The 27554-nt window shown below is 40.8% G+C and overlaps 1 protein-coding gene across 1 annotated transcript; it reads left to right on the plus strand.

Moving 5' to 3' along the window:
- On the plus strand, positions 1–26560 carry LOC134073167 (ectonucleotide pyrophosphatase/phosphodiesterase family member 3). Its single transcript, XM_062530151.1, has 23 exons — positions 1–16; positions 315–440; positions 3614–3677; positions 4085–4182; positions 4398–4477; positions 4697–4816; positions 5196–5305; positions 5401–5466; positions 7551–7623; positions 11357–11465; positions 14125–14247; positions 14347–14378; positions 14640–14767; positions 15051–15120; positions 15410–15497; positions 15752–15924; positions 19447–19498; positions 19776–19930; positions 21314–21449; positions 21583–21660; positions 23663–23795; positions 24844–25000; positions 26291–26560. The coding sequence occupies exons 1-23, from the start codon at positions 1–3 to the stop codon at positions 26462–26464; spliced, it is 2361 nt and encodes a 786-aa protein (XP_062386135.1). The 3' UTR covers positions 26465–26560.
- The last annotated feature ends 994 nt before the right edge of the window (positions 26561–27554 follow it).

Genomic DNA, 27554 nt, shown 5'->3' on the forward strand with positions numbered 1-27554 from the left:
ATGTCCTCTGTTGATGGCAAGATCTTAAATCTAACCTTTTTTTTTTTTTATCTCCCATTGGGGACTATGCGATTTGATCTAATCTCAACAATAAGCTTTTTCCCTGAGCGTGCTACTGTTATAAAACAATAATGGACCTCTGACGCAGGAGTCTTCGCTTTTATCTGCTTTTATCAACGGGTGATAAGGCTGTTGAGCATGTCTATTGAAAGTGTCCTAAAAAGGAACTCTAACAATAAGGACTAATCAATGTGATGAAAACACATTATGGCCTGATCCTAACCCGCACGTACACATTTTTTCTCTTTGTTTAGTGGAGCGGTGGGAATGCACTAACCTACGGTGCGGCGAGAAGAGGCTGGAAGGGAGTAATTGCCACTGCACTGCTGACTGCATGAGTGCAGGAGATTGCTGCACCAACTTCCAAAGTGTCTGCCATGGTAAGGACATAAATATGAGAGGATAATGCCAAATATCCACATTTAGCAAAGCATCCACGTACTGTTTAGCAAAATGTATGCACCCTAAATGAATTGATGAGTTTCTAAATTAGTTACTTTTTTTTTTTTTTTTTAAAGATTTGTACTAATCTAGGGAGTTCTTATTTTAATCTCTGAATGTTATATACAGGTGCATCGAAAAAATTAGAATATCATGCATATCATTCTACAATTTAAGTGAAATTGAAATTTTCATATACAGGTGGGTCTAAAAAAATATGAACATTGTGGATTTTTTTTTCTTTCTGTAAATTATTTAAAAAAGTGAGTCTTTCCTAGCCTGGCAAGCCAAACTATACAGAAATGTATAGTCTGGAGGCGGACCATTCACAAAACTGAAGCCTGTGGGTGGGATGAACCGGTGTCTTTCAAACTACTCTGCACGTAATAGGCCAGCACTTGTGACCAATCGTAGCCGGTCGGCAAAACGGCAAATACATCCTTCTTTAAAACGAATGACTTGAGTGCTTCTTTCTGCTCAACCTTCAAAGAAAAGTCTAACTCTTCCAAAGCAGATTCAAACTAGCCGCTTCGTTAGCCTCATCCATCTTTCGTTCTCTATGGTTGTTGCAACACGGTCTCACACCCAACTCGTCGAATAAGGACGCATGGGCAAGCCCCCTGGCATCAATATCGGAAGCCGAAGGTGAGCTAAGGCGGGCTCAAGGACTCCGTACACAGATAGAGAGTTCTGATTGGACAGGCTGACTTGGTGCCGAACACAGGCTTGGCCTTAACGGTGCGACCCTAGACCATCCCGCTGGGCAAAAATATATTTTGCCGCTAGGGTGCGTCTAGATTTCTAGGCTAAGTCTTTCCTATATTTCAGGTATTTTTTTGTTTGTTTTAGAGTTGATTATTAAACACTATTTAAGCATCTCAAAATATTGACACATATCAAAAAAGTTAAACAGCAAAAGTAGCCAGGAAGCCAGGCAGCTACGTAACACCGCAATCACACTGTCTACGTCCGTCGACGGATTTCGGAATGCCTGTCTGCCGTATGTATTTGCATAGACACGATCTGATTGGCTGACGGATCTGTCGCTGCCTGAAAAATTGAAAATTTCTCAACTTTTTTGACGGAGGCAGCGGAGCTGAAGGAATGGACGGACCATTTCGAGTCAGTGCAAAGTCAATGAGATCCGTTGACGGACGTAGACAGTGTGAACGCAGTGTAATGGTGTGGTCACACGCTTGCGTCCGCCAACATATGCCTCCTTTTAATCAACGTCAGCATATTTCCATAAACGCATACTGATTAGTTTGTCAGTGTTCGAAAATTTGCATAAACTGAATTTCATTGGCTGGCGCTTGCGCGATCCGTCAAAAGTTGAACATTTCTCAACTTTTTAACGGAGGCAACGTATCCCAGGCAACGCATCGGACCTACAATTCAGTTCGGCATCAAGTGAAGTCCAGCCAATGTAAAGTGAATAGGAAAACAACGGACGAACGTTGGCGGACACAAGTGTGTGACCGCACCGGGATAACGGCCAACGAGGTGACCTGTTGGATGGAAATAATGGCTACAAGCAGGTGGAGGTTTAGAACTCCGCCGATGTGCGAAGCACCTAATCAAATCCTATTTTTTCGTGGAAGCCTGGGCGTTACCCTTGAACATGTCATCTGGCTGCACAGCTACAGTGATTACGCTGTTAAAATTTAGCGATTTTGTTTTAAAACCGCTAAAACAGATGATGACAAAGGTTACAGGTTGGAAAAACCGTCTGGCTGCGCTAATAAACGTCTTTTCACCAAATAGCTGTTGGGCCCATGACGTCAGACTTAAGAACCGAATACGAAGTTAATGGCCACCCCATCAGCCAATCAGAGAAGAGAATCCAATTGTTAAAGGAGATTAAGCACTATAATCTGGGAGCATGAACATGGGAGTCACGAACATGCCACCTGAATGTAGCACTGTAGCTGCCTGGCTACTTTTACTCAAGCTCAGTAAAAACGATTGTTTTCATTTTTTTTTTTCACACCTACTCGTAGGCCTACTCTGTAATCTCGAGAAAGAGAGATCTATGTGAAAAATTGCCAGATTTCTCCTTTAAAGCCTCGGGAAATTTCTGTATTATATCCGTATTTGGCAATGCTGAAATACTGAACTATTATATTGAAAATGTTACATATTCCACTACCTGTATACAGTATGCAATTAATCTAGATTATAATGAAAGACTCACATTTTAAATAAATTACCTTTAAATAAATAACTTTTATATATATATAAAAGTGTATATTATATATACATTTCTATATACATATACAGCATAGGCTATATACAGTAAATATTGAAATATTTCATATAAGTATTCAGACCCTTTGTTACACTTGCAAGTAAACACTGGTGCATCTTACTTCTATCAATGGTCCTTGAGATGCTTCTACAACTTGATTAGAGTCCGCCTGTATACTAATAAATTAATTGGCCAATATTAGGAGAGGCAGGCATCTCTTTATACAAGGTCTCACAATTGATGTCTGCAAGACAGGGTTGAGTGAAGACAGATCTGGGGAAGAATAGCCTACAAAAGAAATTCTGCAGCATCGAAAGTGCCCTAATGGAAAAGTTTAGAACGACCAACAGGTCTTCCTACATCTGGTTGCTGAGTCAAGGACCCAATGGTCACTATGAATGAGATCCAGAGTTCCTTTGAAAGGATGAGAGAAGTGCAAAGGACAAACATCAGTGCAGCACTCCGCCGATAAGGCCTTTATGTTAGAGAGGACAGATGGAAGCCACTTATGCCAGGAGTTTGCCTAAAAGCACCTGAATGACTCTCAAAGTGTGTCAAGTAAAATAATCTGGTCTGATGAAACACAGACTGAACTATTTGCCCACAATTTCCCAACACAGTGTATGGAAGAAACCAGGCACTGAGCTGCAATGTTGTTTGTCCTTTTTCCACAGCAAAATGTTGAAATCGTGAAATGGTCTGAAAACTTTCCGTTTGCACTGTATCCAGACCAAATCCAACACAAAGTATAAACTAACAAATCAGATCTGAACTTGTATGATCCTGAGTTGTTTATCTCTTGAGATCCTGAGACCTGGAATCAGGAGGGATTTCATGTGGTGGCTTTGGTGTTTTTGACTGTAGGTGAAACAACATGGGTGGAGGATGAGTGTCCAGACACGACCCAGCCGGCCACTTGCCCTGCAGGGTAGGCCCCGCATCCCTTGCATTTCATTTTCACATTTTCCATTTAATACCTTTCTTTTCCCCCATTTTGCATCTTCCACACTTAATTTGTCTTTTCTTCTCTTTTCTTACTGTCCTCCCCCCCCCCTTTTTTGTGTTTTGCCGACTTCCACAGAAATGGAGGGAAAAAATATGCTCTTTCTTTCCCCCCATTTTGCATCTTCCACACTTAATTGGTCTTGACTTCTCTTTTCATCCTGTCCTTTCCCCCCCTTTTTTGTGTTTTGCCAACTTGCACAGAAATGGAGGGAAAAAAGATGCTCTCTGCGTCATCCCTGTCTCCTCTCTGCTGATAATTTAAGAAACACCTTCATCTTGTTACACATCACTCTTCTGTTGACACAGCCTTCCCTTGTTTTCTCCACGCAGCTTCAAAAAGCAGCCACTCCTTCTTATTTCCTTAGATGGGCTGAGAGCAGAATATCTCCAAACTTGGGCATCCCTTATTCCGGTTCTGGATAAAATGAGTAAGGCATTATAGAACAGTAATATTTCTGTTCTGTGCAGTTTAAAAAACATAGACATGCACACCCACCCACACTACACGGGCCACATGAGCTACAGTTGTAGTTCTTCTAAGTGATCATGATCAGTGGTATAGACTTGAATACTGTGCTGACATTTATTTATCTACCACCGTCCATTGCTCAACAACATTCCTTTGTAATCTGTCTTTCCTTAGAAAAGTGTGGTGTCTCGGCACCATACATGCAGGCTGTGTTTCCTAGCAAGACCTTCCCCAATCATTACACCATTGCCACAGTATGTATGCACTCAATTGTATTTCTGATTATCCATGACTACTGTTAATTTGCCCATTGGTATTTCCCTCACATCCAATAGGCTGTCACACCTACCACCATGCCTACTGTACTACAACCACATCATTCACAAACGAATTTTGCTCTTGGCAAAAAAAAACAAAAACAAAAAAAAACAAGGAGAGGTAGTAATTCTGTTCTTCCTGTTTGTTTCTATTAGGGTCTGTATGCGGAGTCCCATGGTCTGGTGGACAACAGCATGTATGACCCTGTGTTTAATGCATCATTCAGCTTGTCTAACTCTGAGAAAGACAACCCTAGATGGTACCACGGGCAGCCGGTGAGGTCATCTTCTCTCTTGACAAAGGACTTCAACACTTTGTATATTAAATTTTTTCCACTCAGAGGCACTAGGGGGAAGCGAGACAGCAGTCATTCAACCCGAAATAAGTCAAATAATCATTCCAATGACTCTGAAGCTGATTAGTTAAGGCAAATTAAGCTAAAAAAAAAAACCCTAACATATTTCATCTTTAAGGCATCAGGATGGTATAGCACAGCTACCAGACCGATCCAGCTAACTACATACAGTGCAGCTAACAGATCGTACCAGCTGGCTACTACTAATTGTGGACAAGATTTTAAGCAATGTTCATTAGGCTACTAATTATTTTTCTGTCCTATATGGATATTCTTCCACCCATCTGTCACCCCCATAGATTTGGCATACAGCCATGTATCAAGGACTCAAAGCTGGAACATTCTTTTGGCCTGGTTCTGATGTCAAAATTAATGGAAGTTATCCAGACATATATGTACCATATGACGGGTATGCTATATGCCATGCTACACACTTTGATATTTAAATATGGGTACTTTCGATGTGTGCACCAGTATTAGCCTGAAATAACCTCTTTTTTCCAGTAAAGTGCCTTTTGAGAAAAGAGTCTTTACTGTCCTGGAGTGGTTGCGTCTACCAGAACATGAAAGGTAAATTACTCATCTGATTAAATTATCCAATTGTATACAGTACTCTGTACCATAATCCAAAGTCTTCTTATCATTATTCTAAACAAAATTTCGTAGAAACGTCGTTTACACTTTGTAGCGTAGATCCTGAAAAGCCTTGAGCAAAGTATTTTTCACCATGGCGGTGGCTTTCTAATCTATTTCAATAACGTTTCCCAGATATTAGTTGCCTGGATGTTCACATGCTACCTCGCGCGCAATTTCATCCGTGGTGCGCAATGAACGGATCTAGGCATTTTTTCAAATTCGAGAAAATTAATGTTTGGTTGCCAGACCACGTCTCATTGAGAAGTGGTAAGCGCTAGCCAGGCTAAGATGTTAGTATATTTTTTACACTGTAGGAATCACATACTGTAGGCCTACTACAACATTCAAACCAACACAATCATATGTGACTACAGAGTTTTATTTTAGCATATGTTTCCTCTGTAAAAGAGACCTGCATGTAACTTCACAGCATGCGGTTAAAATCCCTTTGTCAAACATGTCTTAGCTTTATTTACTCCTAACAGCAGCCAGTCTTTGATAAGACGTGAAATATCCACCGGAATTTTAATCATGTTTTATTACATCTGTCAGGAAATCTGTGTTATGTGGCTAAGCTGCTGCCTAGCACATTTAAATAAATACTTTATGACGACTCTGTCTCTCTCCATTCCACATTGCTAGGCAGTAGGCACATTCCATCTTTCTATCCATCCACCTTCAAACCATTCACTCATCCACCCATTAAACTAGCCTACTGTATCTATCAATATCCATTAAATAATCTGCCTATCAACATCCATTTATCTTTCTGTCTATCAACATCCATTACAGTGTACATTATCTACGACGTACATCAACTTTTAAACAATCTACTCTGTCACTGGCTTTAAAGCATAAATTGATCCCAGGGTCTTTTTCTGCATTAAAACACATCAAATAAGCCATGGAGACAGTATTTTTCATTGATCAATCACCACAGAGGTTGCACTGGTGTATGTTATAGCCCCAAATCGCAAACAGTGGATTAGCTAAGGGTAAACTAAACTCTTCCCAAATAGCATTTTTTAAACCCGTAATATTGTTCAAAACAGCACCAAACCTTATCAGTATTTTCCTCAGGGTCTCTACACATAAAAATTAATCACCAACAATGTACATAGCGAACCCAGACTTTATTATAGAAGACTGTACAGAACACTTACCAACTGGACTTACGAAGGAAAGTTGAGAGCTTGTGTCACATAATCACCTTATATGGATTTTCCTTTGAAAAGAGAGTAAACTGAGACTTGGTAAGTGTTCTGAACAGTCTTCTGTTGTCTCTACCCACAATTGTTTCCAAAACCAGTAATGTTTTTGAATGGTCGTGCATCATTCCCTCAGTTTGCCTTGAGATGGGAGAAATACGGATTTCAATGAAGCCCATGAATGAAAATGAGGATTTTTACATCATTGAAAGCAGGAAGTCCAACATTGAAATCCGTATTTCTCCCATCTCAAGGCAAACTGAGGGAACGATGCACGACCATTCAAAAACATGAATGTTTTTTTTCTAAAGATACAAAGCTTAATGCTAATCGGTGAAGTGTCCCTTTAATGCTAATCGGTGAAGAGTCCCTTTAACTATGGCTTTCATCATTAAAAATGGGTGTCTCAACTGCACTAGGTACTGTCTCAACTGTACTCCATTTGGGTACAGTTGAGACACAGTCAGGAGAAAAAGGCACCTATGTTTATGAGCTAATTGTGTAAAATATAAACCGCTTATGGGTATTATTGATTGGTAATATTTTAGTCTACAAGCTAAGGAAATGGTATGTGAAATTTCATGTGGAAAATCACTTCTTTCCAGTATACAGTATATATTTTTTTATTTTGAGTAAGAAAAAAAGTGTCTTAAACTGTACTTAGTCCACCCCAATTCCTTGGGATTGCATTTCTAGTTATCTGAAATCATTCATCATTCAAGATTCATCCGTGATGCAGTCCACACATGTGTGTTATGATTCATTGGCACGTAACCCACATGTCTATCTGTGTTGTATGATATTGTCCAGGCCAGATTTCTACACCCTGTACCTGGAGGAGCCTGACAAATCAGGACACAGCTATGGTCCGGTCAGTGGAGGGGTAAGGAACAAACTACATTCCAGAAGTCTAAGATGCAGGAGCATGACGCCATTATCAGCATTAAACACTCAGAAGGAAATAGATCACTGAAAAATCAGTGGTTGGGAAGTTTCCTAATGGATGCCTCTGCAGTGGGAAATATGTACCAATTGGTGCCCTTACAATGCATAGGGTAAACTTGACAGGTGCCTTTCTGATGGAATATAAAAGTAAAATGAGATGTAGTGCCCGGCAGGCTTCCTTAATACAAAAAAAACCACACACACACACAAAAAAAAAGAGCTGTAACTGAATATTGCAAAACTACGGGTTGGGCCAGAGGTTGCCTCTGGGCTGCATGTGGCCCGCGGGCCACCAATTGAATCGCTGAAATCCGTATTTCTCCCATCTCAAGGCAAACTGAGGGAATGATGCATGACCATTCAAAAACGGGACTAAAACGTTTTCTAAAGATACAAAGCTTAAGGCTAATCGGTGAAGTGTCCCTTTAAGAACTGTGGTTGTTTTAGTGAATGTGCGTGTGAGAGGGGGTTCATTTCTCCACAGACAAATGGCGAATTAGGAACATCTGTATGCAGACCAATAAATTATAATGAAGGATGGCTTTCAACATCCACAAGAACGTGAACGCCACAGTGGCATGAGTATTATAAATAACACATTACTCAGGCTGTTGAGTTACAGTTGTGTGGAGGAGGAGAGCTCACACATGTGAGGGACAGAGAGGATGCCAAATCAAATCATTGGGGAGACCAAACACATTTGCAGTGTAAACACACACACACACACACACACACACACACACACACAGCTCTAAATCCTTTGAATAATGAAATTCAGTCAACGATGAAGGAACAGCAGGTTGGTAGTAATACAGCACTATAGTTATGCAATGCTGTATTATTATGCTGTAAGGGGTGGTGGATAGGCACGTCGCAGCTATTGCTGTGAAAGTTCATCAGGTATAAAATCTCCTATACTATGCGTAATTTACTTGAGATAATAACCTCTATTAGAGGTAGAAGTCTGTCACAGTTTTCAGAGAGCTAGATTGAAATCTATGCCATGCAACTCTTGTTTATCCTCCTCCAAAGCCCTGCTACACAATAGGATCCTATTGGATTGCTGACATTTGTCAATTATTTTCCGGGGCACAGTCACAACACAGGTACTGCACAACAATCTGTGATGTTCCCCTTTTATATGAGTTCGAGTACTGTTACTCAACTGGTTTATCAGTTCAGAAATCACATATCCATTATAACCTCATTTTATTGCTCACTTTTATTGTAACTAGAGCAGCTTGTCAGTGAGTAACATTGGCTTCACATTACATGTCACCCCGCAACCCCATCCCCCTGCCAGGAATTTGTGACAGGGTGAAAGTTCAGTCTGCCTTTCCAGTGAGATAACAACGGATCTACATGGTTGGCCTTGTACCAAATTCAACTGAATAGTGAATAGTTTATTGGGGTGGAAATCCTCTTCACCTCCTCCCAAACTCACTTTTCCAACGAAGCCCTGATTAGATTAACAGTAAAAAGCAACAATATAAATCAAACAGAAAAATCATAGTCCACACATACAAACAGTCCGCACAACACTGGAAGGAAGGTTTTTAAAACATTACAAGGAAACCAAGGTTTCCTTTTTCAGCGTATGTATGTAATGAGCAAATTGCAAGATCTAATGGAAACAACTCGTAAAATAATAGGGTAAAATACCAAGTCAAAGTTAATAATTAGAAATCATGCAATGTTGCTCTCTTCTTTCAGGTAAAGAAGGCAATCCAACCTTTTCATATAAAACACAGTTCACAGAGTCCTAAAACCATCACTAGTGATAAGACGAAGTAGGCTGGGTGAACCCTGCCTGAACTTCCGGGGAATTTGAATTTCGCCGGGCAGCTCAGGCTGGAAACCAGCAGATCTAGATCATCTGTTTTACTATCAGAACCTTTGGCTCCAATCAGAAACGGCCATACTCTAGTCCTGGCACGCTGTTGGCCAATGACGTGACAATAACAAAACTTAAGCAGCAACAAAACGAAAGCAGCAGCCGCTGTCGCTTCTGTTTTGGAAGATTTTGAAGGCAAGTTTTCTTTGAAAACAGAACAAAAACTTGCCCTGGAACAGTTCATACAGTAGAAGGATGTGTTTGCGATTCTACCGACCGGCTTTGGTTGGCTAAAAGTTTAATTTACCAACTAGCCCCACTCGTGGCAATTGCGTACCGAGTCATTTGAACGATGCCCATTGATCACGCCTCTTTTGCAGAAGAATCAAAGCGCAGCCTCCCCAGACTAATGTTCAATCTTAAAAGATTGAGCTTAGTATGGTGAAAACTTCACTAAGGACGAAGTGCAGAATGATAAATTGCATTGCGGACAGTGCGGAAGAGGAAGTATGCATGTCGATAACATCACCATAATCTATAGCAGATAAAAACCGAACACGTTGTTTTCTACAATTTACAATGAACAAGCTATGTTCCAGTAAAGAAGGATTATTTACATTTCAGTTTTCTAATTAGCTCAGAGTAGAGCTATAGGGCTCTGGCTTAGAGATGTGACAATTTATTATCAATCCAAATACCCAAATATTTATTTAAAACGCTTTCAATTAGAGTTCCATTTAAGGTTAAAATAGCACCATCAAGTGGAGGAGGAGAGAACAACCTTGAAAATAACATATACAGTCTTTTTCGGATTAAGTAAAAGTTTAAAATCAATATGTGTAATGTGTAATATATATTACAATCAGATTGTAGATTTGTAATCGCTATTGGGCCATTGAATAGATGATTGTATTATCAGCGAATACATGTATCTTATCAACAATTCCAGGGATAAAATCATTCATCTAAAGAGAACATAAAATAGGACCCAAAATACCCTGTGGTACACCAATAATTAAGGTGTTTTAAAAGTAATCCATGGTCCACACAGGCTTTCAATAGATCTATAAAAAGATTCATCTTGCCGTGAACAATGCCATTTATAACTTTATAACGGTAGCTGTTACAGTGCTGTGTCCTGATCTTCATCCTGACTGATGAGCATTTAGAATATTAAAGCAGAAAAAAATGCTCTAAACTTTTTGACAAACGAGGCAATTTCAAAATATTAATGGGCGGCCATTATTCAAGTCCTCTACAGAACCTCCTTAGGAAGTGTGCAATGGAAGAACGAAAGCAGTTTCCACACGGTAGGGATACTATTAGTTACTAAAGTGAGATTGTATATGCATATGCTTCACTAATAATAGGAGCAGCTAAAAGTAATAATTTTGGATCCAGTTTATCAGCACCTTTGGATTTCTTAGGATCTATTAGTACACAGAGCCTCAAGCACTTCAGGACCAGTGACGGGTCTAAAAGAGAACCAGGTCTAAAAGAGAATCAGGCCCAAAATCAATTGGGGTGGCGCGGCAGTTACAGACAGGATCAGGTGACAAACCAGATACAGTACATCCGAGATGTTACCTATACTGAGATAAAGTGCTCATTAAAAGCATCACATTATTTATAATTATCTGATATCTTGAGTTTCTAACCTTCATGCTAGGCGATACAGGAAACGAGCTTAAAGTGTAAAATACCAAAATATTCCTTTAAAGCAACTGAGTTGAAATACATTCAATTGTTTTTGGCTGCACCTCTGGTAGGTCATGTCTGAATAGTTTACACCATGTTATTGGGTTTTAAATAAAGCCTTGTTTATTTTCCCTTGCAGATTATCGAAGCCATCCAAGGGGTAGACAAGATCATCGGCCAACTGATGGATGGCCTGAAAATGCTGAAATTGACACAGTGTATCAACATCATTGTCCTAGCTGACCACGGTAAGAAACGGTGTGCTACAGTGAAGCAGTGCTTCATTAAACTGCTTAATCAAAGCAAAGCCAGATGTACTGGTGAGATAAACATCAAAGATGCTTAGCTACAAACAGGAACTACAGGAGCTACTTATATATGGTGTCTTTGTGATGATATTCCTCGATGAGCAGGTGGGTGGAGCATCCACATTGTCGAGGACCCATCAGCATTGTCAGCAGGTGTCTCAAGTTCACTAGCATTTTGCCCCTAACCTGCACGCTTCGCCTGAGTGGGGCAGCAAAGAGCAGTTAGCCTTCGCCTGCAGAGGGGTTCCAACTGTGGGTTCTCTTCAGCCACACCCTGGTGGCTTTCTTTAGATGTTTTGGTACTAGGCCAGCCTTCTGTAGGAAATAGCATGCTGATATTGCTGGGAAACCACTACAGCCGAGTTCAGTGGGGAACATGGTTGCGTGCCATCCTTTGATAAGAGCCTCATCGATCAAGTTCTGGTACCTAACCTTCTTGATTTGGTGATCGATAGCTAGACTGTCCTCCCATGGTACACTTCAGCTACTACTGTAAGATGGTCTTGATGCTCCTGGATATCAGGACCAGGGGTGTGTTTCCTAAAACCATAGTTGCTAACTAAGTTAGCAATGTTGTTGGTTGCCATGCAATTTCCCATTGCCGACCAACTAAGTTGCTAGCAGGTCTTCAACAACAGAACAACAGAACTTCTTCTGCCTCTCGAACCCTCTGCACCCCAAGCTCTCTCTTGAGTTGGAATTGACCTTGCTCCACCTCTTGGTGTTATAATGTCCGAGTTCTAGGCAGCCGTTTCCAGTGTGCTTCAGCTTCCGACACTGCTTCTTGTGGCTTCACCTTCCTGCTGCACCTGATGGAGCTGCTAGCGTGCTGGACTCCTATCCTTTGACAGGAGCGGCGTGCTGAATGCTCTTGCTATGATGGTGGTCTTGAATTATTCAGCTACTGATAAAACAGGCAATGAAACAGTCTCTTGTAAGATAAGCACTGTAAGATAAAAACCATTCCAAATGTTAAAGAGACCCTATGCAACTCTTTCATAGTCATAAAATCGCTTAGAAATCGTTGTTTTGCTTGACTGACCAGTTTTATTGAAAACAGTAATATTTCCTCCCGCCCCCAGTGTCTCTATCTGCTATTGCAACCTTGCAGTTTGTTCAGGAGACGATCGCTCCCTGTTTACATCTGGAAGGCTGAGACGTGTAAGGAACAAGAAGAACCGCGTTTGCAATTTATATATTTATATATAGCCTATATATGTATAAATATACACGCTAAAGCTGTCGGGGAAGCTCTGCAGAGAAATATGCAAGCATAAAACGAGCGAAAATGAAAAACGAAACCGAAACTTAAGATGAAATCGCCAATCCTGCATAGTTTCTCTTTAAGCAGACTTGCAGAGGGAGCTATAGTGCAGCAGAAGCATCTACGTCCAACATTACAGGGCCCCAGTGGCCAGAAGCCGGGGTTGAAGTATAACCTGAGGTTATTTCCTCCAGCATCTATCTCCACTGGTCTTGTGTGTGCTTGCCAGCCACACTCTCTTACCTCTGCATACCAGCTCTGCATACTTTGATTTCTTCCTTTCATCGGCTTCCTCAATCACATCTTCAAAGGGAATGGTTTGCTCGATGAAGTAAACAATGTACTCACTCTACGAATACAACACCAAACATCTGGCCTCAAAGCTGTCATAATACAATCTGGAATTTGCAGTTGCCACATCTACCGTAAGTTTCCAGTACTGCGCTTTGCCCCATTTTTGGTATTGTTTGTATTTGCCCAATAGGCACTTTTCTGCCCCTCGCACACAAATTAAATTCTACAGCCCGTCATATGCCGGCATAGAATTAACCTCAAATCTCTTGTTCCCAAGCAAACCCGCCAGTACTTTTAAAACCTCGTACCATGAGCATGCCTCACTGCTTCTGGTGGATTCCACCTTCAACCTGTTTTAATCGCAGGGGAAGTGGTCCTGACAACTGGATCCTTGGACTGTGAAAGAGTAATCTAGGCTAGTTTTAGCACATTTAAACTCCTCCACCAACATTGCCTTTCCATATAATGCTACAGCACTGAGACAAAGTGGCACCTCGAGCCATTTCCTTGTTACATTGTTAATTCTCTCAAATGTCTCCACCTCTGAGACAGCAATTACATACACAGACAAGCCCACCTGATGTGTGGTAAGAGCTCAAACTGTAAGCACCACAACTTAAGCTTGCCAAGCAAGAGGGTGTTATCAGCGGAAATGGTAGCCTCAATGATGAATTGTTTAAACTCCACAACCTGTTCTCGGTCCCTCAGTGTGGATTTGAATTGTACCACCTGTCTAAACTCTGCCTAAACTCCTCACAGCTTCATCAATGAAAAATGTTTCTTCCACCAGCTTCCCCTTCTTACACATACACAATCTCAAAGGACAGAGTCTGTAAGGAAACAAAGAGCAAATTGTGAAAAGCAAGTTTATACGCTAAATTACTCCCATATTGTTTGTTGTTATAACATTCTGAAAGTGAAAAATCAAGACCAAAAGTTCAAACAATACACATTACAATGTGGTGAACTAAATAAAAGCCCGGAACACCAAACCAGTTTAATTAGCAGTTCATGAACTTCTCTTTTCCTGTTATTTTTAAGGAATGGAGGAAATAAGCTGTTCCAGAAAAGAAGTGCTGGAAGACATGATTGGAGATGTCAGTAACCTTTATGTCAGTGAGGGCCCATTTGGGAGAATTAGACCAAGGAACCAAGACCAGCCTTGTATGTGAATATGAACTAAAAGTTAAGCTTCAAACACACTTTTATTTAATTCCTTCGAATGGGTACAAATCCGAATAAACATTTTCCTTATTTTGTTAGTGGACTCTGCCGGCCTTGTGACCAACATGACGGTAAGTTGATTGCTAATGTTGTCTGCTGTACAGTATGTGTAACCTTCACTTTCTTTGGTGCAAAAATACTGAAAAGCCAGTCCTTCTCACCACATTTAAACATAATATTGCACTGTCATAACTAAATATCTCATGCACATTATCATTAACTTTTTAGTTCTTGACACTGTATTGTGTACAGTATATTCAATACTAGTGAAATGGACTTCCCATTATTCTTATTATTCGTATGATGTTAACATTTGTTTTGGGGCTTTCCAGTGCAGGAGTCCCAGTCAGAAGATAAAGCCATATCTGAAGGCTCACCTGCCCAAGCGCTTTCACTTTGCTAACAGCAGGCGTATCGAGGATGTCGCTGTGATGGTTGAACCTAAGTGGCTTTTTGAGAGGTGCTACTCCCTTCTCATTTTCTCTATCTCTTCAACTTCCCTTTCCCATCTACTGCTTGATTTGTTTTTTCTCCTTTCTCATCTATTTCTTTTTTCCCCTCTCTTCCCTCTTTTGGTTTCATTCTTTCTTTGCCCACCTGTCTTTGCCTCCCTCTCCCCCGTTCTTCCGAAGAATTATACACCCATGCAACCTTCCATTACTGTACATACAGAAGTGTCAACACTTTAGTCCACACTGACAGTCTTGATCTCTTTGGTTGTTTTTTCGTTGCTGACATTGAAGGAAACCAGGGTCCCTGACCTTTTGTGCTGGTGGTACTCATGGATATGACAACGATGTTTACAGCATGCACGTGCGTATAACAAGTGTGTGTGTGTGTGTGTGTGTGTGTGTAGGGGGGGGGGGGGGGGTGTGAGAGAGAGAGAGTGAAAACATTACATATTACTGTATTGACCTCTGAGTGAACATGTTACTCTCTTGTGATTATGTACACGTGTGTATGTGAGCATGTGTGGTTGTGTGTTTGTGTGCACAAGTGCATGTGTTGTTATGTGTAAGAGGATGTTAACATGATCCCATGCTGATTGTAAACCCTTGGTCTCTATCCTCACATGACCACTTTTTACCACTCTGTGTTCCAGGCCATGTTTCTCAGTTACGGTCCCAAGTTCCTCTCCCAAACAGAGGTGGAACCATTCTCCAATGTCGAGGTGTACAACCTCATGTGTGGTGGGTCATAAAGTCCCCTTTTTTGTTATCTTAACAATGTACTTTGTTATGGTTTATGGTAAAGAAAGAAATATTACCGCAGCAGAACCAGTGCCCTCTACTCCACCATAACAGGAAGAGGCCAAACAATGATGTTTCGCAAGCCATAAACCCATAGGTTTACTGTAAAGGAACATTGTCATCACTCTGGACCCATTCAGGGTCAAGTACACACACACACATGCATACACACCTAATGACTTCCTTTCCCACAGACGTGTTGGAAATCTCACCAGCAATTAACAACGGCACTCACGGTAGCATGAACCATCTCCTCCGGAAGCCCTGGTACAGCCCGCAACATCCAGTGGAGCCGGTCGGCCCTGGTCAGTGCCCGCTCCTGGCCCTCAATCCCGGTGATGAACTTGGCTGTGAATGTCCTGCTCTGGTACATTATTGCCTTACTGCTTTAGACTTGGTTTTTGGTGTTACTGTTGTTGAATAGCTTGTTCATCATAATGAAACCAGCCAGCTCAAAGAAGAAAGGGAAAGAGCAGACCGAGCCATATTTGGCGTGAATTGTTTTGGATTTATTTGTTTAGCAATCATCATTATCATCACCCATTGTTTATTCAGGGGGAAAATGGACTAAGCATAGACAAGCTCTTTTGTAGCAATGCCCTAGAGTTTACAAACAAAGTCAAACAAGGACATGGTGCTGGAGGGAGTGTTGTGATTCATTATTTAAATACTAATTATTACACGGCTCTTCAGAGTGCTGCAGAAAAGTTCCATACGGCAAGTAGCCGTATAAGACGCGGGATAATGTATAGAACGCCGCTGCGCGTCGGGGTTCTGTTAATCTTGTCGGGAATTATTTTCCGATAATGACCGGCGTTCTATACATTATCCCTTACTTATTTAAAATAGTTATAGAAAATAAATAATAATTGAAAACCAACCCAGATAATTCACAGAACAATTTACATAAAAACACACATGGCACTGCACATTGGTGACACCTGGCATTGAACAACTTAAGCAACATTGTGCTCTTGTGCACATCATTGCGCACAGTCCATCACAAATTTGGCAGTAATGTTATGGGGTCAGGTGCTGTCTGGGTTATAGGGATGGCTGTAAGGGATACAAACTTTGGCTTTTGAAGGCAGCTGGCTGTAGAGACTCTTATGGCAGCCAAGGTAGGGAAACTGGTTTTCATCAGCGGAAGTCAACAAAGACCAGCAGCCAATCAAAGTTGACTCGAAACATATCACTGGAAGAAAAATTACAGTGGGCCCTATCATGCCAACCGGGCAATGAGCTTTCGCCACTGGCGCAACCTTTAATTACTATTCTCTGCGAGCGCATCCTTCATTTGTCCAGCGCAAATGTACCTTCTCTAAATGGGAGATGATATTGCGCCCTAACGGGCGTGTCAGTGAAGAGAAGAGGTGTGGTCCGGCGCAAAGCTCGCCAGTCGCTAATATATGGATGAAGAAAGTAAGTGCGCCACTGACCAGGAAAAACCTAGTCGGAAATCACTCGCGCATAGCTGAAAGGCTATTATATGAGCGCATGAGGCTTGGGGATATGGAAGAGTGCACAGTGCGCACTTCTTTCATCAGCAGGAGCGCGCGCAGCCCGAATATAATTAAATAATATTTGTCCGTTTCTCGGTTTTAGGTTCTTGTATTGGTCAGCAAAAAGTAGCATACATAGCATAACAACATCCACATGCAATAATACAACAATAACGTCTAACAGTGACCTGCTCATTTAGACAACATTACACAGCCCTATGGCTAAGTTACCTTCAGTTAGTTTTGTTCTAGCATACCTTTAACGTCTGGCATTAAACAGCTGTAGTGTTCTGGCAACTGTCTACCTTGTTATTGCTCATCTGTAATAACTTCTCTAGCTGCCTTCATCCTCCATCCTTTCTGTTTTGTGTGTTAAAGAACTTGCGATATCCATGATGAGTAGGCTATTGAGTTAGTGAATTAGCTTCACATTGTGTGCTGATAGCGGAGTAAAAGAAAACAACACGTAGCCTAGTTGCGCGCCTGCGTGCGTAATCTCTCCTGTTCAGACGAAATGTGTGCGCGTGGATATAGCTCTATAGCGCATTAAGTTAATTTTGATAACGTGTTGACTGACTTTTTCTTAAAATAGAAGATTGTAAATAGCCTGATGGCAGGCAGCTAATGGGATGCTGTGCATATTGGGTGGGTACGGCATGGCATGCCAATTTGGTGTGAATACACACACACACACACACACACAAGGGAAATGTAATAATAATGATCAATAGTGATCAATTCTGACTACTGCTGCGGCTGCTGCGTTCATTCTGAAATAATCTATTTAAGTCATAAGCCCCGAGAGACCGTAAGCAAGTGCCTAAAACCCCCCTTAGCTGTTCTAAAATCAGTGTAGCCTGAACTATGGACTAGAGTGACTTATTGCTTTTCTAAAACGGTAACTATACGTCGATGTATTCATAGAGAATCATTCTTCCGCCAATAAATATTTCTTCCATAGGAATGGTTGCCATGCAACATCGACACGCAGCCACTTTAACTTTTGTGCAAGTTGTGGTAGTGCATTAACGAAATGCGGTCAAGGTGTATGTTTGTGTTGGATTTTATAACAGCATCAAACGCGATTCAGCCAATCATCATCAAGGACCGGAACTATCCGTGTTAGAAAATAATATTCACACATCATGTACATTATTTTCACAATTTCCCAGCATAAAAGTTGGGAAGGCTTAGGAAGCCTTCCCAAGCCTCCATTACGCGCCGCCCATGCCTCACGCACGAGCAAGTCGGTCTCATCTGGAGTAGACGCCCAGGTAACTCCGCCATGATAATACCAACAGACCATTGAACAATGCGCCAGGCTTTTAAAGGGAATGAGAGTGTGAAATCTAATTGGTTTATAGCATGCTACGCCCAAAAGACACCCACGACTAATTAACTAAATTAAGACAACCCCTTTTCACTTTGCGCTGAGCGCAATGTTCACTTTTCAAGCTGTCATTATAGCCTTTTGCGCTAGGACCGCCCCCAAAGAAGCTAGCGCGAGTGACTTGCGACAATGCCCAGTTGATCCTGATAATAGAGCCCAGTGAGTTTTTGCAGAAAGCAAACTGAAAGGAAAGAAAAACTGAAGTGCCATTTAAAGGAGAATAGATTTTTTTTTTTTTGCTAAGCATCCAGACAGCTACAGCGCTACACTCAGGCTCGGCGTCAGCCCCCCCCCCCCGTCGATGCTCATAGCCCCTCCACTCGTTGCTCTCTGGCTCCGAGGCTGGCTACAGTACACTCGGGGGGAATTAACCTGGAGGCTCATGGACATACCCTCAGAGCGTAGTGCTGTAGCTGCCCATCAATTGTTTTATGATGCTCATAGGAAAAAAAGAAATGAAAAATGGGATCTAATATTTCCCCCCTAAACCTTCCCTGGCAGAGAGATAAAGACAATTAAGAACAGATTAGGGAGATCAAAGGGGCATCCTCAGTTGGACAAGGAAGAGCCATTTTGCAACTGAGAAATAGCCCTCCTCTTGTGCCCACATCTCCTTCAAGCAACAGAACTTAATGTTATGTCTGTTCCATGCCCTCACCTAAAGACTGTACTGGAGGCCATTTAACCCATTACAGATAAACTACAGAATGCTCTGCTTATTGTCTGATTCTGCTGAGTATTTTAAGAGGGTGCTAGATATATCTGATTTTAGACAGGCGCATGGGTAATGTGTATGCACCAAATCTGATTTTTTTTTTTTTTTTTTTTTAACTACATTTTTTTTTAATTTTCTAATATTTTTTACTTCTACTTCCACTCTTGTGCAGTACTTTGTGACTCACATCTGAAAAACATTACAGAAATAAAAACGTAATTACTTATCAACAATTCCCTATGACATGTAAGTAAATAATTACTGTTTATTTATGCCTTTTAGGGTAGGCCTACATCCGACCTCAACTCACGCTTGAATCTGACAGCAAGTGAGGGTAATTGCTTTCATGCCTCTTCATGCGGATGGGATTTCACTGAGTCAAAAGATTTTACAGGAATAAAGAATGTGCGGTACTTCCATTGCCAATTCCCCAAATTGTTGAGAATATTGGTGGCAGAAAAATAAAAACAAGTAATCATATAATTGCATAACTTACACATTGTTTTGAGAGTAACCCCTTTTTTTGCTTTACTAAAGAAATGAAGTATATTAAATTAAAAGTAAATAAAAAAGTAAATTAAAAGTATTGTTGACTTTATTGACTTTGTCAGTGTCAGCCACAGAGAAGCAGCACATACCCTTTGGGAGGCCAAGATTACTGCAGTCCGGGGCAGACTACTGCCTTCTCCACCACCAGGGCTTCGTTAGCGGTTACAGTAAAGCCAGTCTGATGCCTGCGTGGAGCTCATTCACAGTGGAGAAACCCGTAAGTCTCCCTTACTCCTACACTAAGAACCACAGTTAATTAAACAAAATTAGTATTGTTGTAAATTACACTAGAATTTTAACGAGACTGATGTAGTGAAAACAGACAGGGCAGACAATGTTCTCATGTGTTTGTACTTCATTCCGTCACTGGAGACATAAGGCCTTCATTACAACCACATTTTTGGGCCGGACATAGTGCAAGCAACAGCATCCCAATCAGAGGTTGGCAACCACATACGGATCCACATTGGAATCCTCATTCTGTCTGATTCAATTCCTGATCTCATCACAGCCAAAAAGTGCTGAAAATGTATTTATAAATAAATGAATTTCCTCGAGACTGTTGGAAACTCATTTCAAGTGACAGTAGTCGTTGTCAGACACGTTAATTTATTTTCCATAATGTTCAGACTTTTTATGCTAGGGTTTTTTTTGTTGTTGTGCTGTCTGAATTCATATATCCATATCTACTACCGGAACTTTTACTGCTGCTGACCCAGTAATTTTGCCGTAATGTTGTCGCCACAGCTGCTATGTGAATCCAGTTGCGGAATAATTCCGCACCTGTCAGTGATGATCGAGGGAAGTATTACATGTATTTTAGGCGCCCTAATGTCACTGAACAGTTTTGCATCTACACTGCTGGTAATGCAGCAAGGCTATAGCAACTCTTTTTGAATCCTCCATGCTCCCGATGTAAAAAACTACAGTATTCCGCTGTCAGGCATGAACAGCTGACAATGTGGCCATATTTATTAGGCGCCATTATCTGCCCAGCAAACCTAACCCCAATTGACGGAAATTCTCAATTAAATGTGAACAGCAGATGGCCGTATACATTCCGCATATACAGTATGCTCCATGTCTGAATGTCCGTTACTGTCAGAAATTCGGCAAGCAATTATCGCAAAATGTGCAGAAAAACAGTCTGGGTGGTTGAGAGACTTAGCAAAAGGTGTCTACTATATTGAAATGGAAAATAAGTTAAAAATTGGCTTTGTTTTGTCTTTTTTTGCTTACTATATAATTGTATATGTGCTATGTGTACATAGCTTTCTGTATTGTTCTACTCTGTACAAAAAAGTCAAAGTAAAGAAAAATATATAATAAGTTGGTGTGTCCGAACTTTTGACTGGTAGTGTATAAAGTGGGCTTCTTATTTCTGAATAGTGAAGGAATACGATACAGTGGACATTGTTAACATTTTGTCTGATGTCCAATCTCTCTCTCTTTCTCACACTCACACTCACACTCACTCTCTCTCTCTCTCTCACACACACACACACACACACACACACACACACACACACACACACACACACACACACACACACACACACACACACACACACACACACACACACACACACACACCTTGTAGGCAAGCGAAGACCCTCTTCCAGAGGTCATAGAAAACTGCTTCAGAGCCGATGTAAGACTAGCGGCAGACCAGAGTGCCCGATGTAATGAGTATGCTGCTGCTGGCAATATCACCTCTGCATTCCTCTACCCACCCAGTAAGTAGTCAGTAGACTACACGACACACAACCAGACACACTCACACGTCACAGGCTGAGTTTTCCAGGAAGTGCTGGCGGAGCACTGACGCTCACTCTTCATTCACGCTCTGATTGCTGTTATTTCCTCCAGATCTGAACCAGTCTGCTGACGAACAGTACGATGCGTTGACCATGAGCAATGTGGTGCCCATGTATCAGCAGTTCAAAAGTAAGCAAGAGAGATGCACTCACTTCCGTTTCTCAACCACATAATTCCTCCTCTAGTCTGCGTCACACTCATTTACACACAAACACTTTTCCTACATCCATCATTTGAATATAACTCAAACACGTCTTTCATATTTGTCTATTCATTTCATCTACTCGATTTACTCACTTACTTGCGTTTGCTACAATGCTTTGTCCAGAGCCATAAATAGAGAGTTGCGACAACTGCATTGACACACATTTTTTTTTTTTTTTCAACAATTGTGGCTCATGGAAGCCTCAAAAAGTTCCCGGAAGTTATGAACAATTTGTGAGGTTTGAGCCATGTGAAGGAATGCATGGCAAATTTATCAAACATTTCCTGTTTATGTGCGAGGTATGCAAATTCATAACTTCTCAGCTTCTCAGTCTAGAATCAACAACATCTTGATATGACGTAAACCATAAAATCCAAAATCCCCTTGCACAGCCAATTAAGTTGGGTCGTTGGGTGCTGGTGACTTGCAGATTTACGATTAATAAAAAAGAAAAAAGGATCACCGCACACCATTGGACTACACTTTTAAGCTTTTATTTCTGAGCAACGCGTTTCGCCATGGCTGAGCCTGAGGAAGCGCATGGCGAAACGCGTTGCTCATAAATAAAAGCTTAAAAGTGAAGTCCAATGGTGTGCGGTGATCCTTTTTTCTTTCTTATGATGTAAACCATATTTGACATAAATCAGATGAATCATCGAGGAGAAGTACTTCAAAATTGATCATGTGTCACAATGCACAAAATCCCAAATATCTCATTCCTGTATAGTGTGCTAATGCCATGTATATATGAAAGTTGCTCATCTTGGGGATTTAGTGGCATAAGGGGGCACTATGGAGTCCATAGGCCACACCTGGGGCCAAGCCTTTGTCCATGACAGCTCTATTGGACACCGGTAGTGTGTGTCAAATTTCACACCATCCGGTGTGAACCAATAGCCTAATGATAATAATAAACTATTTATGTATCAACTATGGCAGCTTTTCTGCAGCTCAGTTTTTATCAGTTCCTTCTCAAGTACATTAAAGGTGCACTATGCAGGTGTAGGTATTAAAGGTGCACTATGCAGGTGCAGGTATTAAAGGTGCGCTATGCAGGTGCAGGTATTAAAGGTGCGCTATGCAGGTGTAGGTATTTCTGATGACGGTAGAGCTCCCTCTAGAGTCACAATATATTTATATTTCACTCTGCTGTGGTAAATAGCAAACTTCTCATGACTTATCCCCCCTTGTTTTGGAGGTGAAGGATTAATAACTGGCATAAAGTCTCCAAAGATCACGACATTCATGTTCATTGCTCATTGCCTGGAAGACACTGCTGTGTGAAAAACTGCTCCAGTGTGTCACGATTGTCACTATGAGGCTGTAATAGATATATGCCAAACTGACAAGTGCGACCGTGCAACACTCCTGTTGCATAAACAAAGGGGAAGAGATTTTAGGACCCTCAATGCTTTCCTATATAATATACAGTACTGTATAAGCCTAACATGTGAAGTAGGCTGAAACTTTTCTATGCTGATTGCTGGCAGTTTACTGTCACTAATGCTATGGAACAGGGATGTGTTTGTGAGGTAGGGAGAAAGAGCAGCTTACTTTAGGCTACCTTTAATTGAGTCACTGTATGCTACAATGTCATTTACAATGACACAATGGCCCTACAATGATAATTTAGACACTTATGAGGTGGGTGCAATTGCGCCTTTTTTGAAGAAGAAGAAGAATCCACCTTGGTTGGTATAGAAATGAATATTAAGTGACACCTAGTGAATAACTGAGAATAATGAAAATAGGACATAGGATAGGGCAGAAATAGATCGCCTTCCAATAGCTCGTCAATCACTTCTGGGAACTTTTTGAAGTGCATGAACCATGTGAACTTAACTAATTTTGAACACCCAATGTCACAACTTTCTCTCTATAGAGCTCAGGGTTTGTCTATTCACTCTGGATCCTCTTACTCTCTAGGAATTTGGGACTACTTCCAGTTTGTCTTGCTGAACAAGTATGCATTGCAGTACAATGGCGTGAACGTAGTTGCTGGACCTGTGTTTGATTATAATTATGATGGGCTATATGACTCGGCTGACCAAATCCAACAGTACGTAAATTCTCTTCTGATTTCCTACATAATGATCAGTACTGGTTAAGAAAGTATTGTAATCATGGGCAGATTGTGAGCCGCTGGGCCCGTGGGCACAAATGTGAAAAGGGCCCCCATGCCTGCCCCAGAAAGTTTGTTACTCAGCTAAGATCCAAGTCCTTGCACCCCTTGGAAGAAATGATGACTTCTGGTGAATTTTGTGGAAAGAAATGGACAGATTGAGATTGAGACGAATATGACATAACCATCAACAGAATCAAGGCATCTTGCTGTGAAAAAAAGATGTCTGTTGCAAAGTTGATGATTGTCACACATAGTATAACCTGTTGACTGAGAGTTCCCATTCAGATAACAGGGATGAATGATTGATATATAATATATTAATATATTATATATATAATATATATATATATACTGTATATATATATCATTCTGTTATGTATAAACTTCACACAGAGTCTTGGGCTTCAGGGCCACCTGGCCTTAGCCATTGGGCCCCTGGGCCTGGAACCGGTAGGCCCGCTCAGTAATCCACCCCTCATTGGAATGCAATACTCATGCTCACGTAAGAACAAATTGTTGATAGCAATGAAGGCATGATCCATACAAGTGTATGTATAGTTTTTAACAAAGCAAAATATCTAGAAACTTCCTCAAGAAGACTATTTTACAAAGTTCAAGTGTCAAGTCACTGAAGCAATGTAACTACTGTGAAGGCATGCAAGACCTTCGAAACAACATCAACCACAGAGCACTGTTAAAACACCATGCTTTTGGCAAAATAGCTGGCAATGTTGTGCTATGAAAGCTTATCTTCCCTTTTTCCACGGTGGTCCCATCCAAAACACTTACAGTAATTGCATAGTGCAAACTACTTGTAAGGACAGGTATATCCATCCATTACATGGAAATACTGTATATACTACATTGGAAATTCATTTGAAGATGATATCAAATATGATAATCAAAACGTTTATCTAAAAGTGGTAAATCATTGCATACTGTATACTCTTTTTGATGTCCTGAAATCAATGTTGCTTTGCAGACATGTCTCAGGTAAACGGATCCCTGTCCCGACACATTACTTTGTGGTTCTAACAAGCTGCAAGAACTCCACTGTGCCAGTGATGAGCTGTCAAGGGGAACTCCAGACGGTCTCATTTCTGGTGCCTCACCGGCCAGACAACTCAGAGTCCTGCAGTGTAAGTCAATATTGTGGGATTTTTTAGGCAGAGAAGAAGAAGTTTACGCCCTTTGAACCCATAGAGTGGGAATGAAAGTTGCTTTTATGGTTGATTGAAAACCAGGTATGCCGCTGTTTTCTGAACCATCTATCGGTCTCACCACACAAGCCAGTAGGCGGGTTCAGAGGGTGTTACTACAGTGATGCCTGAGTGTATTTTATTTCCGTTCCAAAGTATTGTGCATGGCATGGAGAAACATGGGACATGACTTAACTTTTGTTATATCTATCTCATCGAGAGGTTATATGCTTTCAGAAAATATATATTTTAGACTGTCTAATTTGTTTTTTCCTTGACTATGCATGCCAAAATCTATCATATTTACACTAGATTGGCTTATTACAGAATAGAGGACTATGGACAGTATAGTGCATGGCATGGAGGAAGATGGGACATGTCTTAACTGGTGTTATATCTCATTTAGATTATCATTTTCATTATGTGCTTTTAGGAAGTATATTTAGGGTTTTTAATCTCTATTCCCTGGACAGTACAGGCCAAAATGTATCAGCTTTACACTAGATTCGCCTATACAGAATAGAGTGTGTGTTATGCATGGTGTGGAGGAAGATGGGAACATACATTGATTCATGTTATAGTTCATGTTCAAGGTATATGCTTTTAATTTGTTCTTCTTCAAATTAATGCTAATTTATATATGCTGTGGGTGTACATTTTCCGGCAACTAGCATGCGCCTTTAAGCCAGATGTCACAGCAATAGACTATAGCCTCTTTGAGACTAGCTGCATTTATCCCATCTGCCCCATATTGTCAAATTTGGACATGATCATTTCCATCCTGCCCTAACAGAAGGCACAGATATCGTCACTGAAGGACGCACTCATTGCTGAATGTGCTCTTCCAGTCGGGAAGGTGTGGAAAGGACTGACTAATAGAAACAGACTAATAGGGTGAAAATGAGAAGAACTCTGCTTTGAGAGACTGAAAAGACAGCATGGTTTGATATGTAAGGAAAATAATGGAGTGATAACAATTGAGCAGATCATAAATCTGATAGATGTCTTTTGTTGACTGGAAGAAAGGGTGAGGAAGTCAGAGCACCACTCAACTGGTCCTGACCCATTTGTCAACCTGAGTGTAAATTTGTTAATTGCAATTACTGAAAATAGAAATGGGGGTAACCTGTAATCATGTCTGACATGAGCAGTTTAATATCTCATAGTTGTATTGCCATTGGGCCTACTTCAGCTTTCAAGGATCTGAAACATGTTGATTTACCTTTGCAGAGCTCACTGCCTGAATCCCAGTGGGTGGAGGACTTGATGTGGTACCATCAATCACGGGTGAGAGATGTAGAGCTGATCACTGGACTAGATTTCTACCAGGAGAGTAGCCGGCCAATCCCAGAGCTCCTACAAGTGAAGGCCCGCCCCACTGCAGCTATTCACAGGAAGATCTAAAGACAAACGCGCACATACTCACATACAATAATTTCATCTGTGTTAGCTGCATTGTGTATAAGCAGCAGGACAATGTTGTATGCAAGTCAAAAGAAGCAAAACCATATTACAGTTTTTTACGATTGTTTACACACTAAAATATTTTTTTTCACACAATTTGCAAAATTATACTCCAAGGAGCAAAACACCTCCACCGATTTGCACAACATTACACACAATGTCTACTTCACCCTTTTTGCAAAACATTACACACAGTGATTTGTACAACTCTACACACATTTCCACACCTTAGACACAGATAAGGATTGTGAGGTTACTTCCTTGTCATTACAAAGCCCCAGATTGCCAATGACTACACTAATGAACGAATTGGATAATCACATCCACCAGGTGTGTAAGCACACATGTGCAAAATTGAAAACGCAGCACTCAGGTGTGCTATACAGTCTTGTTGCTTTTACAGTAGTTGCTCTTCAGAGTCGAAGTGTATGTACTTTATGCAGTAGTTTTTTGTTTGTCTACAGATTTTATTTGTTCAATTGATTTCATTGTTGGTTGATTACTGTAACTGATTAGAAATACTGTAAGTATTGAAAGAAATACTTGACATATTCAGTCTACAGCAGTCTTCAGTGTTGTAGGCTACAGTGCAAGTGCAAGTTTATAGACCTATTTATGTACACTTTCCCTATGTCGAACTAATCATGAAGAATGTTGTGGGTTTGTCACTATTTTTTGGACATCTAAATGATCCCTTACATAACAATGTCTGGACAAAAATCTAGCACATGCTATTTCCTAATTTTTCTTTTTACAAATGTGTTTTGCATTATCACTGCAGTGTGAAACTGGCTGCAATAGTGTCTGATCATTGAGGACTGTGTTTGTTAAATGACAACTAATAGCATTTTTACAAATATGTGTATATGTTTTGACTGAAGTGTGTATGTTTTGACTGAAGTGTGTATGTTTTGACTGAAGTGTGTTTGTTTTGACTGAAGTGCTTCATTTTGCAAAGAATCTAGGAATAATGCAAAATGAGTGTGGCGTTTGGATACCTGTGCTTAAATTTTGTTAAAAAGAACTCGGT

Source organism: Sardina pilchardus, chromosome 24 (genome assembly GCF_963854185.1).
Source record: "Sardina pilchardus chromosome 24, fSarPil1.1, whole genome shotgun sequence".
NCBI classification, from domain to species: Eukaryota; Metazoa; Chordata; class Actinopteri; order Clupeiformes; family Clupeidae; genus Sardina; species Sardina pilchardus.